At 38.9% G+C, this 16,016-nt stretch overlaps 1 protein-coding gene across 1 annotated transcript in view; it reads left to right on the plus strand.

Moving 5' to 3' along the window:
• Positions 1–15,128, plus strand: part of KIAA1549 — a 131,623-nt gene extending 116,495 nt beyond the window's left edge. The window contains exons 13-20 of the mRNA XM_083366038.1: positions 644–849; positions 3,168–3,391; positions 4,597–4,741; positions 7,111–7,416; positions 8,225–8,277; positions 8,620–8,768; positions 11,126–11,280; positions 14,725–15,128. Of these exons, the coding sequence (XP_083222164.1) occupies positions 644–849; positions 3,168–3,391; positions 4,597–4,741; positions 7,111–7,416; positions 8,225–8,277; positions 8,620–8,768; positions 11,126–11,280; positions 14,725–14,979 (1,493 nt within the window). The 3' untranslated portion in view covers positions 14,980–15,128. The remainder of the gene's footprint in view (positions 1–643; positions 850–3,167; positions 3,392–4,596; positions 4,742–7,110; positions 7,417–8,224; positions 8,278–8,619; positions 8,769–11,125; positions 11,281–14,724) is intronic.
• Positions 15,129–16,016: the final 888 nt, after the last annotated feature.

Genomic DNA, 16,016 nt, shown 5'->3' on the forward strand with positions numbered 1-16,016 from the left:
GCGTCTATCATGCATCTCTGGGAACCCTTCCTAACTTCACTGCCTACTTGTGCAGCCTCCCACACTCTCTCATGTTCCCTCACATACTATTCATGACCCACACCCTCACATAGCCCCTGACACCCTCCCTTACCAGCAGCAGACACTTACCTGCTTGTTGGTCTTGGACTTAAAGCTTCCTGCTGGCTTCCCCATTGACTTTCTCCCTGTAAACTTCCCACAAGCAAAGTAAATGGGGAAGGCAGGAGGATTGGGTGGGTGGGAAGAAGGAAGGAAGAAGGAAGGAAGGAAGGAAGGAAGGAAGGAAGGAAGGAAGGAAGGAAGGAAGGAAGGAAGGAAGGAAGGAAGATTTCTGATGCTCACTACCAAGAAAACTCAATGGGGAAGCTGACAGGAGATTAGAAGTAACTGCTCCCACTTTGCCAAACATGATCATTCTGTTTTTCTGTTTATGTAAGGAAATATCTATGAAACAATTACCTAACAGGGCATGGGTTGTCTAGTATTACATTATTTTTCTACTACTCAAATAACTATTTGCTTTTTGGCCCAGAGTGTTTTGTAAATGTCACATGCCTTGGGATTTGACTATGATTATTAAACTAATATATTTTCCCTTTTAATATTTGTATTTATAACCCAGGCCCTCCACAGATCACTAATGGAACAGAGCAGCAATCTTCAGCCTCTATCTTTGAGCATGTAGACCGAATGACACGATCCTCTGAAATCAGTAGAAGAGTCCCTAGCAAGATCCAACTGATTGCTATGCAGCCTATCACAGTGCCTGCAGCGCAAAACCAACCACTTTCTGACCGAGTTGCAGAAACCAACAAAATTAATAAGGAGGTACTCTCGTCTTTCATAGCCTCCCCTTTCATAGCAAACATCTCACAAGAAGAGTCTGTTTAAAATAAAGCAAACGCAAAATTATAGAAATGCCTGGAAGAAAGGAGATACTTTGTTTAGAACTACAAAAAAAAGGGACGCGGTGGCTCAGTGGGTTAGGATGCTGAGCTTGTCGATCAGAAGGTCGGCAGTTTGGCAGGTCGAATCCCGAGTGCCGTGTAACAGAGTGAGCGCCTGTTACTCGTCCCAGCTTCTGTCAACCTAGCAGTTTGAAAGCATGTAAAAATGCAAGTAGAAAAATAGGGACCACTACGGTGGGAAGGTAACAGCGTTCCATGCGCCTTTGGCGTCTAGTCATGCTGGCCACATGACCACGGAGACGTCCTTGGACAAGCGTTGGCTCTTCGGCTTTGAAACAGAGATGAGCACCGGCCCCTAGAAACAATTAGCACGCATGTGCGGGGTAACTTTTACCCTTTTACCTTAAAAAAAAAATTAAGTGGGCCTCAGGTCTGCCCTCTGGAAAACACATTTCATAAATGAGGCTCCAACTGAGAGGGTTCCCTTCTTGTATCTATTCTGTCTTTCATCCCTTGACAGGAGGAGAGTGACCTTCAGTGAGTCCTTACCAAACCATAAATTTCAGGATTCTTTGGGGGAAGGTCATGATATATATTTAGGACTGTGCTCCTAGGCAACCCTGTGTCAAGCCTAGCTATTCAGGTGTCTCCTTTGGCTTTTCTTAATTTTGCTCTATAAAGTAAAGTTAGCCTCATTTTGATGTACTATGTCAGGGATAGGCAACCTTGGCTCTTTTATGACTTTTGGACTTCAACTCCCAGAATTCCTGAGTCAGCAAGGCTGGTTCAGGAATTCTGGGTATTGAAGTCCACAAGTCATAAAAGAGTCAAGGTTGCCTATCTGTGCACTATGTCATGTATGATTGTGGCTCTTTCAAGAAATGGGGAGGGGCCCAAAATGTTAACTGGAAAGGTAACAATAACTTGTCCCTGAGGTGCTTTTTCAAGAAACAACTGGACTTCCTTTTATTTTTCTTGAAAGTGTTTTGCTTCTCATCCAAGAAGCTTGTTCAGTTCTGACCGAATGGTAGAGAATGGAAGGATTTATATTCCTTGCAATTCATCACCATTCAGTCAGAACTGAAGAAGCTTCATGGATGAGAAGTGAAATGTCTTCAAAGAAAAACGAAGTCCAGTTGCCTCTTGAAAAAGCACCTTTGGGACAACCATAACCTAGATGACTGAGAATTTCCATAGACATGTAAAAATAACTTGGCAATGCAGGGCACCACATATCTCCTATTCTCAACGTCAGTAGCTTCTTTGAAAGAATAGCCAGGCATGAATCCTAGCCTTGTGGCTAAAGCTGAAAAATATATATTTTTTCTGTTTAGATTTCCCATGTGCAGAAAGGTTGTTGCTTTAGTTTCTTGTATATAGATTGCCTCCATTTTTCTAGGATGTTGTGCTCTGAAGATCTTTTACATATATCCAATTTCCCATATCTGTATGAAAAAAAATCATATAGTCACACTTATCTGTTAAATCTACAAGTCCACAAATATATATTCACATATTCCTCCTCTCACTGAGTGAGATAATTATATTGAAATATTTGACAATATCCAATATGTCTCAAATGGCCCCCTAATTCAAATGCATTAGAGAATTCTTAAATGAGAGAGAGAAGTGGATTTCAATTCCTGTAATAGCAGATTCTGTGAAGCAAGATCAATATTTTAATAATGCAGATGAAAGTAAGAAACAACAGAACCGTTGTTTCTCTATACAGTTAACTACTTTGCTTTTCTCTTCTCCCAGTGAGGTTCTGCTGTAGTCACTCCTCAGACAGCAATGCAGGAGAATTACCTGTAATCAGCAGAGATGTCCAAAACAGAGACTCTCCCACATAAACCCAAGCACAATTCTTATCAGACTGATAATTCTTAGCTTTACACAAGCACAGTCTTTGCTACCTAAGCTTTTACCATAGCCCGGATTCTCTCTGATTTCTCTGTTGCTGTGCCTTTGTGACAGGTTTCAGGAGATGCAATTTGCATGCTGTTTGTCATGCTCTTTTATTAATATGCTGGGCTCTCTCTTCTTCTGATTGTCCTTGCTATATAAATCATACAGGGCGTGATTTTTTTTCCTACCTGAAGTTATATTCTGGCAAGCATTCAATATTTTCTTCTCATATTTTCCTTCTTCTGTCTGATCCATTTTGATCATGTCAGAGGGAAAGCATCATATTCCAAAAGAGGTTTAATGCATCTCAGTATTTTATTTTCTTGAAAGATACAGACAGCTCTGAGGCATAAATCTGAGATTGAGCATCACCGTAACAAGATCCGGCTACGTGCCAAGCGCAAAGGACATTATGAATTCCCAATTGTGGATGACGTGGTTATCATCGATACCAAAGAACAGCAGCAGATGTACCGCAAGGCACAGATGCAGATAGATAAAATCTTGGACCCGAGTGGCAACATGCCAAATGTTTTCATAGAACCAAGGAAGAGGTAAGATGGAGAGAGTGGAATTCGTTCCCATTAATTTGGAAAACGTTTATATTCCTGAAAATATTAAGAAAATATGTTAAAATAGGTTATGTCAGATTCCTAAAGTATTAAGAAAATATTAAGAATGTTTAAACATTTTGGGTCATGTTTCATCTATAAATTTCTCAGTTGGGAAGGCACAAGGAAAAAAGAAATTAGGGCAGTAGAATATACTGGACAATAAAGGGGAGCTGTGTATTCCTTTTCTTGAAATATATCTCCCAGATCTACCAGGGTCTTCAGTTTTCTTGAGCATGGCTTCTCCCATAGTACCCTGGGATGTACAAATGGGAGATCTGATTCAGGTGCCTTTCTTTCTGGTGAATAAAAGCTGGCATTTACTGCCAACAAGGCCCTTTTAAAAGTGTAACATTGATTACTGAACCTTCTTGTTTTTTGGAAACAGATCAATGCTATTCTGTTTGATAGGGCTGTCTATTGTAATTTGTTTCCCTAGCCTTGTTTTCTGTGTATAAGTTAATTTTGAAAATATACATCGTATCTTTAATAGGCTTGCTCTTTGTTTATCCTTATTCTATACTTACTTTGGGGTCTCTTTTGGAGAGGAGGCAGGGTAAACTGATTAAAATGAATAATACATTAATATTTTCTCAAATCAACGGCCCATATAAAATAAGTAAATAAAAAGTAAGCACCTGCCAAGATACCACCAACAGTTTTGCATTCATGCCTGTATTTAGAAACTTGGTTCATTTTACAATAACATCTAAACTAGGGTCATCAGATGGAAAACTAAATGAGTGTTATAAATGCTTTAAATAAATGGTTTATTTATTCAGATTTCAGATGATGATGATGATTCCCTTGAGAATTTGGATAACTGAGAGCATTTCACAATTAAACTAGCTATTTATTTTATGTTTATTCTGTTATATAATTCATATCCACTCGTCTGCCAAAGCTTTTGCTGCAGTTGCAAAAACAAAAGCAATAAAATATAGCCTATAAAACAGGAAGCAGTGGTAGGAATGAAAATTCCAGCACAAACCATTTTTAGATAGATTGCCTTAAAATTGGAAGAGGCTTAGATGAAAGATGTTTCACATGCTGCGAACTCTTTGAATTAATGTTTTAGGGTATTAAAAACACAATTTAGACAATGCTAGCAAGTCTTAAGGCATTTAAAAATTCTATTTGTTCTTTAGTTCACGGGCAAAACGATCCCCAAAGCAGCGTCGGAGACATCAGATGAATGGAAGCCCAATGGATGCAGACAAGGACAGGCTGATCACAACAGACAGTGATGGGACGTATAAAAGGCCTCCGGGTGTCAACAACTCAGCCTACATTGTACGTTTAGATCTTTAGGAAGGCTATATATAATAATACATTGTAATAGCCAACTTGCATGTAAATGTTGCATGACTGTATGGTGAAGATTATTAATGTAAACTTGGTTTTTTTCACAGTTATTTGAAGAACCCCAATTTATAGATATGTCTCAAATCTACTTTCTTAGAAGGGAAGGCATAACTAGGGACTCAAGAAAAGGGGTTTCGTGCACTGGGGGCCTACTTAGAATCTTAGACTTGGAAGCCTAAGACACAATGTCCAACCCTTTGATCAGCGCAAGAATTCTAATTACAACATCTGCCTAGCTGCTGTTTCCAGTGAAGGGGAAGTCCTGGGTAACAGCTTTCAATTCTTTGTTTTGGAATCTGTAGCTTAAATCAGTTATTCCTGACCTGTCCCATTCTCTCATGTGATAAAGTCTGGGCTGCCTTCTGGGTGACAAACTATTTGGAGAATGCCATCATATCTTCCCCATTCATCTTTTCACAAGGCTAAGAGTTCCCAGTGACATTAATCTTTCTTAATAGAACTTCCCTGTCCCTAATCGTACTTGTTGCCCTTCTCTTAACTAGTCCTTTTTTTCTGAATCCTTCCCAGTTTTAGCTACCACTGACCATTATGGCTCTCCTCCTACAGTAAGGTGTAATTATTGCAGAATGAAGTGAAGCAATATAGCCTAACATTTAGAATTCTACCTTGATTGATTCAGCCTAAAAGAAAAGTCATTTGCTACTCTGTGTTACATACTCTGTTTACAACTTACTTTTTAAAATTCTATAGTGAATAGAATAGAATAGAATAGAATAGAATAGAATAGAATAGAATAGAATAGAATAGTTTATTGTCTAGTGCAGGGGTGTCAAACTCAATTTCACTGAGGGCCGCATCACCATTGCGGTTGCCCTCAGGGGGCCAGGTGGGTGTGGCCAGGGTGGGCGTGGCCTACTGGGTGGGCTTGGCCAGCTCTGCATCGTTCGCATCAAGGCTGCCTATGGGGGCCTGGGCAGGAGTGGGACAGATCTGGGGGTCTCTGGCAGAAGGAGGGTCTCTGGGCCAGGGCCAAGGCAGTGGGGGCCGTTCCCTCACTGTTTCCAGGATGGCTTCGCAGGCCACATGAAACCACTTCGCAGGCTGGATCCGGCCCCCGGGCCTTGTGTTTGACATGTCTGGTCTAGTGTGATAAACAAAGGAATTTGTCTCTGGTATATAAGCTCTCAGTGTACATGCAAAATAACAAAGTAATAATAACCATACTATCAAAGTAACAATAATCATATTATTGATACCAATAAGAGAAAATGGAACAGATGAGAAGTATAAAAGTAATACAGCCATACTAAATGGGTAAATATACTTTCACATAAGACACACTCAGAACTTATTTTTTATTCTGATTCCTTAGTATATAACTTTGTATTTGTTCCATTATTCTTAGCAACTTCTCCAATCTATCAAGATTGCTTTGAATTTTATTTTGGTACTTTGGGATACTAGGGTATTTTTGAATGATCTGCAAATTTAATAACTATTCCTTCTTCCTTGTTTAGTCAAACTATTACTAAAAATTGACTGTACCACTGTTCCACCTCGTTAGGTACTTCCCTTCAGCTTGTTAAAGAACCATAGCTGAGTGTCTTCGAATAAAATTTTCAGACCTTGTATTTATGCCCTGTGAACCGCCCTGAGTCCCTTTGGGAGAAGGGCGGTATAAAAGTCTCAATAAAATCTAAAATCTAAAATCTTCTTCTCATGTTATTCAGCCCATATGCAGCAAGCTTGCTAATCAGAATGCTCCAGGGAACTTTTTAAAATGCTTTGCTGTAGTGTTCCTTCACCTTCCTCCCCTATTTAAATAGTTCACAATCCCAAAACAAGTTCTGGCCATATAATATATTTAGCCCAGGACATCTATATCACCATTATTTCCCCATAAACTGCATGGGAAGATTAGGAGAAATGGATGGCTGATTGCTCAGCGAAGAAAGCTTCAACCTGTTTGTACTAGAAGTATTCTTATTTTGATTTTCATACTATGTGCTATTCGTGCATTTCAGTTATCTGCAGATCTTATTAATAATGTTTTGTGTAATGCGCAAAATCTAAAAATGTTATCTGTGAGTAGTTGAGATAGAGGTTATGGCTAACATACACTCTTACGTTGATATCTTGGGTGCTCTGTTTCTTAGAATATGTGACATGTCATCAGCTCTCATCACTGAAGAAGGAGATACTGCTAATGATGCTCACAATACACACAATAAAGTTTGCACAATGTCACACATAGATGTAGTTATGACAAATACTCTCGCACCCAAATAATATTTAGATAATGTCTTTGTTCTTATTCCCCTATCTTTTTTTTTCAGTCTGATCCTGACCTTCCCGCAGATCCCCAGACACCTTCTTCAACTGAACTGGGAAAATACTCAGGCCTACCTCCTCATGCTATCCAATATGTCCCTCCTCAGCCTTCTATTGAAGAGGCCCGGCAAACAATGCATTCTCTGCTGGATGATGCCTTTGCCCTGGTGGCTCCTAGTACTCAAGCATCCAACTCTGCTGCCATCACCCATCCTGGAGGATCAGGAGGACAATCAACAAGCACTCCTGTTCGGGCTCCAAGAGATACCCCCAGCAGTCAATGGGGGTCACCCTACAGCCAGGCTCACACAGTTAGTAGTCTCATTGATGCTCATCTCAAGAGCTCCCTTGTGAGAAAGAATAGTTCCTTCTGTCCTCAAGAATTTTTTTTCCTTCTTCTTCTTAAAGGTATCCTACATTTTCTGCTTCTCAGCATCTGTCCAATTGTGTCAGAGCTTGGAAGTTAAATAAAGCTGGGTCTCATTAGTAACTGGATGGAAGACATCCAGAAAATTGCCAGGCTATAAGTTAGAAAGTTAAAAAAAAAGGAACATTGCTTATTTACTATTAGGAGAAAACTGAATGATGTCCTCATGGACATCAGGAATTGAATTCAAGGGCATCTGCATTTATGCTTTAATTGTTAGTATTTAAATTTTTGAAAATATGCTTATCAAAAACCTTTTCTTTTTTTAACCCATTATTATTTTCTTGTATTTTATTTATATAATACTGTTGTCTTTTCTTTGGCTAAGATTGCCATTTTCTGAATATGACTAACTTTTCTGTAATAAAGGGTTGGGCACTATGGCCCTCTTATGACTTGTGGACTTCGACTCCCAGAGTTCCTGAGCCAGCCATGCTCGCTCAGGAATTCTGGGAGTTGAAGTCCACAAGTCATAAAGAGGCCATAGTTCCCCACCTCTGCTGTAATAGGTCTTTTAATTTGCTCCTACAACATGCTGATCAATTATTTGATTTGATAAAAGTTTTCTTAACTTAAAAGTATATTTTACTGTCTTAACTTTTCCTTTTGAGTTCTATTTTACTATGCCCTGATTATTTTAGAAGATATAGTCATGGCTCTCTTTTTTTTCCTGACATATTGTCTTTTTTCAGAGATACATGGATTTTGGGATGACTCCTCCCTCAGCTCCAGGCCTGTTGCAGAGGTACTTTGCTAGTTATTTGATCTGTGTATTTGCAGAAGAATTATTTCTTTTTCTAAGAATGGTAAATAGCTCTTCCTTATTTTGAACCAAATGGCAAGCTGGGTAGGTGTTATAAGACAGAGACCTCCATTGACATAATTTGGTCCTTTCTCATTCTGCTAATGTATAGTTAGCATGTGCTTTGATACATTTCTTTATCTTTCCAATGATGACAGTACAGAAATGTATCTTGTAAATGCATGGATAGATAACTTAAGAGTAAGTAAGACTGAAGCAGTACAGCAGTCTTATTTGTGAATGGATGGATGGATGAAGGAATGTGTTTCATTGTTTTTCTACTAGCAGGCAAAACGTTGGATCAGGGTTTCTTCCACCTGTTGAATTAATACACCCAGACTCGCAGCCATCAGATGTCCAATATTCCACTCGAGGCATCTACCCAGAGGAATTGCCATCAGTGGCACGGCCACGACCAGTTGGAAGCACTGCAGGTAATGATTTCTAAGAAATTTGCATTACAAAGAGTCTCATCTCCTACAAATCAGCCACAATCTGATGGCTAAGTAAGACCCTAAATTTAGAATTTCAAGAAGAGACGTGATTTGTCCCCTACTCACCTTAGCTCAGTAAATTGTGTATGCTTGAACTGGGAGAGCATCTGGATGGTCAAATACAGAAATGTTGCAGACCTAGCAAAACAATTCCACTAAGCCTCTGTTTCAAAACCATCCATATTTGGGGAATGGATCTTTTTTTTTTAATCCAACTCAATAGTGCATTTCCAATGTACTGTATGTATAAATCTACAGTTTGCATGTAATAAAGATGTTGAAGAGAAAGCAGTAAAAGATTCAAGAACATTTGTAATTCCAAATGTTAGAGATTATGCTTCATCCATATTCCAAGAGGCTTCTTAGTATGAAGACAACTGTAAAAGGTACAAAAGACTTTAACCATTAGCTCGGGGCAAAGGGTATGATACAATTTTGTTGTTCCATGGTAAGAATTGTGACATTTCCTTCCTTCAGAAACACCAGGAAATATGACAATAATGCACTTAGAGATAGAGTTACCTTGTGCACCTTTCCAGAGTGTGTTTTGATTTATTGCATGAGGAGATGAAAAGGTTGCCTCAGGAACTAAGTGCTTCAACTAAGTATTTCAACTGCCATTTCTGACAGATGGAGTGGTGACTTCTCTCTTATCTATCAGAAACCAGACCAAGTGAAAAATGTTAGATTTGTTTTCCAGACGAGGGCATATTTTATACATACATATAAAAATGATGATATGGCACCATATCTATGAAAAGCAGCATGCATGGCTAAGTATAAGCCCGTGTTCATTTGTTTTTTTTCCCCCTTTCAAAATACAGGTAGTCCTCGACTTATAACCGTTCATTTAATGACTGTTCAAAGTTACATCATCACTGAAAAAATGATTCATGATGGTTTTTCACACTTTTGACCATTGTAGCATCCCCACAGTCACGTGATCAAAATTCAGATGCTCAGCAACTGGTTCATATTTACGACGGTTTCAGTGTCCCAGGGTCATGTGATCACCTTTTGCGACTTTCTGATAAGCAAAGTCAATGGGAAATCCAGATTCACTTAACAACCGTGTTACTAAACAACTGCAACGATTCACTTAACAATTGTGGCAAGAAAGGTCATAAAATGGGGCAAAACTCACTTAACAAATGTCTCACTTAGCAACATAAAGTTTGGACTCAATTGTGGTCGTAAATTGAGGACTACCTGTAGCATTTCTCAGTCTTAGCATGTTGACTGGGGAATTCCTGGAATCTCAGTCCATACATCTTAAAGCTACTAAGACTGAGAAACACTGCTTTAGAATATACAAAAGAATATACAAAAACTTTCCAGGTTATGATCTGAGTATGTTTTTAAAAGTAAACAGAGCAAAATGTCTGTGCATTATCTAACTAATATCACTGGGTATCGTTTGTATAAAATTAGCACTAGAAAGAACACAGGACTTCAGGTTTGTTCAAGTCAGTATTCCTTATTCCAGGAGAGAGTCAGTAAAAGCACCGAAGAGAATTGCAATAATCTTTTCTAACAGAGTTGGCCACGCACAGACAGCTCATTTTCATCCTTCAGAGCTCTTTCAAATAAGCAGAGCCAAACATTTTAGTTTGAGGGATTTTTTTGGGTTGCTTTTGGGGTGGTTTTTAAAAAGTGAGATCTTACAGAGATTTAAAGCTGTAATAGCACTGCTCAAAATATTAAGTGGCATTATTTCCTCATTTGTGTGGAGTTTAAAGGGTATAAAGGCTGCTTTAATCTCAGCCCCATCTTCCATTCACATATGGACCACAGATATGAAAGCTATTCTCCAAAAGGTGGATTCTGCTTTGACTGTGCAGCTGAGTATCCTAAACTAAGCAAATATTTTCTTGTATTGAAGGCAAATTACTAGCATGAAGTACGTTCTCTTAAACTGCACCTTAATGATGACTAAATATTTGATAGGTCAGAAGTGTTGTCTTTCTGACCCTTTCTCTTCCCCTCTTCTCTGCTCTACCACGTTTGCCTTCAGCATGATCCTTTTTAAAAAAAAATCACACAGAAAATACCCTCCACTTGGAAAAGAACACACTGAAAAATTTGCATGCAAGCAGATTTTTTTTAATTTATCCTGATTTGTCAGTCTTTCTCAAAAGTTAATTGAACAAAGTCTGGACTTTATCTCTTTTTTTTCCCCTGGGCCCCATTTCTTTGGTTATGTCTTATCTCCCCAATCCCTGTTTCTCAGATTGTTTGCCCCTCACTCTTCTGATGTGGCATGGTAAGATGAAAACGAAACAATATTTGCTTTTAAGGTTCTCAGATACAGCACCTCACTCAGGTGGGAATTGCTAGCAGGATCGGAGGTCAACCAATGGAGATCCCCTCAGGCAGAGCAGGGCTTGGCCAGCCAGGGGAACAAGGGTGGCCCCCATACCGTGGAGAGGATGAATTTGCTAGGAGAGAAGCAGTGAGTACTGTGCTTCATGTTTGAATAGTTTCTGAAGCAGTCTTGTGTTTCCTTAATTCAATTTTTTTAGTTGCTTCTCTAATTATTTTTTAGCTGCTGCTTTTGTCTTTTTCATATTTCAGCCCTTAAATCTCTGCTTTTTTTTTTTGTCCTTCTCTTACTCCGTCTCAGCTCTCATCCTTTATGCCAGGTTATTTGTTCTGATTGGCGCTAGCCAGCCCTGCAGCATCTAGGGGAGCTAGGCTCTCCACTTCCCCTTACGCTCTCAGTGAGGATGGCTCCTCTGAACTTGTCTTTCTGAAACCACTGGCTCTGTCAGACCTCCCACCCACCTGAAAAAAGGGCCAAATCACCAGGTTGGTGTGATAGAGTACTGTGAATTTCTGTCCCTGGAAAGACTTCAGATGAGACTGAAGAGGTTTTTAGTATTAGAAAATAAAAGCCATGTCTGGTTGTGTTCTTCGATGATGTTTTATTTTTGCAAGCTACCGTAATTCCATTGGTGCAAAATCCTGTTTTTAGAGCATGGCTTTCTCATTGACATGCATGTCTGAATTGTCATGAGTTCTTCTTTATCCCTCCCTATACGGTAGGGGAATCTCTCATTCATGTTCCTTACATGCTTGCTCTCTCCTGCGTCAAAGACTATTCCTCACCTCCACCCAGGACAATAGTTTCCAAACACATTAAAGGTGCTGCAATGGAGGCATGGTTGCTATAGTGTTTGTACTCCTTTCTGTTGTCTTCTCTAATCAAATAGGATTTATATATTTTTGAAGCACTGTCAAAAGTTACTTGATCCAGAGATAATATTATACACTCTGTGAGCAGTGAAATTAAAATTTTAGATTTTAATTTTTAGGGCTTAAATTTAATTAATTGTTTTAACTGATTTTAATTTTTGTATTTTATGTTTTAATTGCCTTGTAAACCGCCCTGAGTCCTACGGGAATAGGGTGGTATATAAACTCAATAAATAAATAAATAAAATAAATAGATTTCAGTCACACCACCATCCTTTATAAGAGGCAGAACTATTGATTCTCTCTCCCATAAATTCTTTTCAGAGTTTGCCATAGTAAGCTAGTCATTTTATACATCTCATAGTTTATTCTTCCCTCATTAAAGGAAGGCAGTTCGGAAATACGTTATTGTCAGCAATAGTGGTATTTTTGTTGCTTCTGTTTTGTACTATGTACCACTGAAGAAATATGAATTTAACTGATTCAGTGCGACCTTGTATGATACTGTCATGCAAAGAAGGGGTAGGAAGGGGATTTGCAAGGCCTTCTACATACAAAAATATACACCCTTGTTTAATATAGTTTGTGTGGGCAGAAAACTGACTACAATAAAGACTGAATTTTCTGGACCCATCACCTTAATTCATGCTCTAAGCTACTATGCTATATAACTCTAAAATAAAAATCTTCCAAATTAATGGGCAAATAAGGGTGCCCAGGTTGGTGACAAACAGTGAGGAAATAAGAGATCTTAGGTAGTAGACAGACCAAAAGTTGGTTCATTGACAATGTAGTAGCAGAGTCTAAGGTCTTTTGTCAGTTTGTGTAGAACGAAAAATTAGCTGGTACAGAATATTTGGATTAATCAGTAAAATCCATTTGGCCTTCTCTTGTTACTTTCCTTTCTAAACCTGGCAAGTTATGTTTTCTTCTGTGGTTATCTCAGCAGCTTCTTTCTTTCAGTAATGTAAGGCAATGTTTTCAGTTTTATCCCTACTACTAGATCTGAATCAGGCCCAAAATACTTGGCAAACTAAGTCAGTGAACAAGATAGTTATTTTCCCCTTTCTATGCACAGAAGCTGACCTAACTGTTTATTCAATTTTATTACAGCATTGTTGATAAGGGTTTCACTCTCCATTTCACCTAAGGGAGGCTGAGCAAATTAGGAAATTAACGCAGCCCCTGTAGGTCTATCCTTCAATATAGTAGACAACTAAAGCACCAAGAATTGCCTGGCTTCAGCCACTGCTTCTGCCTAGCCTTGATATATTTATATAGTGCTCTGAAAGATAGCATTGAATTCCTCCCTCTCAGCTGCAGATTCCCACTGGAGTAAACTCTTGGGTGCTTGTTTTCCTCTCTCACAGCACTTAGCCAAGTCTGTCTCTTCTGCATGCCATTGCCATTGTTAATATTGTGGCCTCAGTGTTGCTTTGCAAGCCCTTCCTTCCTTCCTTCCTTCCTTCCTTCCTTCCTTCCTTCCTTCCTTCCTTCTTTCCTTCCTTCCTTCCTTCCTTCCTTCCTTCCTTCCTTCCTTCCTTCCTTCCTTCCTTCCTTCCTTCCTTCCTTATTCAGCTCAAGTTTCACCATTTTAATGGATCCAAAGACTTCACATGCAGCATTGTTTTGTTGATACTGATTCTGCAAACTATAATGTGCCTGAAGAAGAGGCTTCTTACTCAATTGTCCTCCTGATATATTAAATCAACTTCCATGAGCTAAGGATTATGGGACTTAAAGCCAAACACATCTAAAAGGCATCAGGTTGAACAAATTGTTATAGTCCACAAGGTTATAACGTATCTTTAGTTCGAATAAGTATGGATTTGATCTTAATGATTTTCTTTTAGTCATAACTGCACATGAATACAAGATATGTATTAGATGGCTAATAAAAGTAAGTGGTGCTTGTTTCATCACTGCTATTAATTTTTGAAGGCACTGTGCACTATGACACTTAAAAGTCTTTAAGCTATTGTGGCATAAGCTTTTGTAGACTAAAATCCATTTCAGCAGATTTATGAATCCTTTTCTTAAGATGATGAGAACAGTACACACGTACATGAGTATAAAAGGACAAAACATAAAGCAATGAAATCAGAAAATGAGACTTTTCTTTTTTTTAAAAAAATACAATTGTGACATTTCCATCTGAGCTTTACATGTATGTAAAATAAGTCTATCTGTCAGTTCAGAGTACAGGTAGTTTTCATTTAGCTGGGACCAGCAACTTGGTTGGTAAGCTGAAGTAGATGCTAAATTAAATCATGTTTGTGTTTATGATCTTACTTCAGTTTCCCTTTGCTTTACAGACCTTGATAGGTCATAAATACAAGGATTGGTCAAAAAGTTACTACTTCATCACTGGCATAACTGAATGAGGTAATCACTAAATGAGGATTACCTGTAACTTTTATTCTTTTCATGAAGTTTATTCTAAGCCATAAAAATGTATGCCACGTCACTGTTTCTGTGGCAATAGAGCTATCTTTCTGGCAATCATCTTTTAACATTTGAGGAATTCTAGATGGAGGCCAACAACACCAAATATTCCTCTAAAAACAGTTCACTCTTCCAGTTTTGTATTTCAAATCAAAGGGGGACTTTCTGCTTTCTCTGTCCCTGCATCTTTTTTTTCCCTTCTATACCTTTTAGTCTTTAAGCTGAACCTGGAATAATGCTCTGTGCCTTTCTCTAGACACATACTCCTGGACATCACGAATATTGCTCCTCACTGGCATTCCAGATGCCACGGAATTCAGCTCGACAGCCTTCAGCTCCACCTGTTCATCTGCCAGCCAGCAACCAGCAGGGTCCAGGGCTTTGCTACAACACCAGCTCCACTGAGGACCTCCAAACAGGACATTCTTCTGCCTCCCTCATCAAAGCAATCCGAGAGGAGCTTCTCCGGCTCTCTCAGAAACAGACCATTGTACAGAACTTCCACAGCTGATTTGTTCTGTCCTTGCAAATTGGCCAATTATCTGCTTCCTGTGGAAGCTCGACTTGCAGGAAAATCAGCCAGAGCCTGCTGTTCTTCTGTCAGAGGAGTAAACATGTACAATACTAGGGATTTATGAAGCAAGTGAAAAGAACTCTCCTGCGAGCAGCTGCAGCAGCAGTGCAAGACAGATTTCTGTGAATGATAAAATTGGGAAGACTCAGCAAATGTTTGACAGACAACCATCTTTTAAACTTTCTACTTTTAAGCATTTTGGCATTATAATTGTACTTTAACTAGGAGTGTTCTTTCATAATTCTGATCTGGAATTCATATGCTGCAAAGAAGGCAGTGCTATCCTCTAAATGACAGCGCATTTGAACATACCATCCCTTGATTAAGGAAAAAAGCATCTCAGATTAATGGTAGTTCTTGAGTGGAAATCTCCTGCTGTTGGTGAGGGTGGGGAGTATATACTTCTGACATGTTTCTTTTCACATACAATGCAAGTGGTGTTCCTGTGCAATTACTTTAATTAGACCATAGTGAGACTTCTTGAAGAAAAGACTTGGGCAACTTACTAAACCAAGAGAATTACCGTTGCTTAATATTGCTCTGTGCTTCCAAATGAAGCCAAACTTTGAACTTTTCTCGTTGTACTTCTGGTGCTGAAGCTTCAAAGTGTCCCTTGATCATGGTGTTTGCAAATGTAAAATGATGGCCTTTAAAAAAAAAGTGCAGTATGAAGACACAAAGGAAGGATATATTTATTCAGGCTGGGGAAACCATTTAATCCACTTTATAGAAACTGTACTTGGCACTATTAAGTTATTGATGGACAAATAGCAAATGGATCAACAAGTGGAGAGACACATCCAGGGCAATTTCACAACTGTCATAGAGAACATTAAATGTGCATGATGATGGCATTACTGTACATGAATTGTTTTCCCATGGGCTCCCAAAATCCACATGGGAAATCTTAACATAGATAACATTTAGCAGACATTTGGGTGGCTCCAGGTTGTCTTTTTGTTTTCTTTTTGTCT

This window comes from Vipera ursinii (assembly GCF_947247035.1).
Source record: "Vipera ursinii genome assembly, chromosome: 6".
Classification (NCBI taxonomy): domain Eukaryota; kingdom Metazoa; phylum Chordata; class Lepidosauria; order Squamata; family Viperidae; genus Vipera; species Vipera ursinii.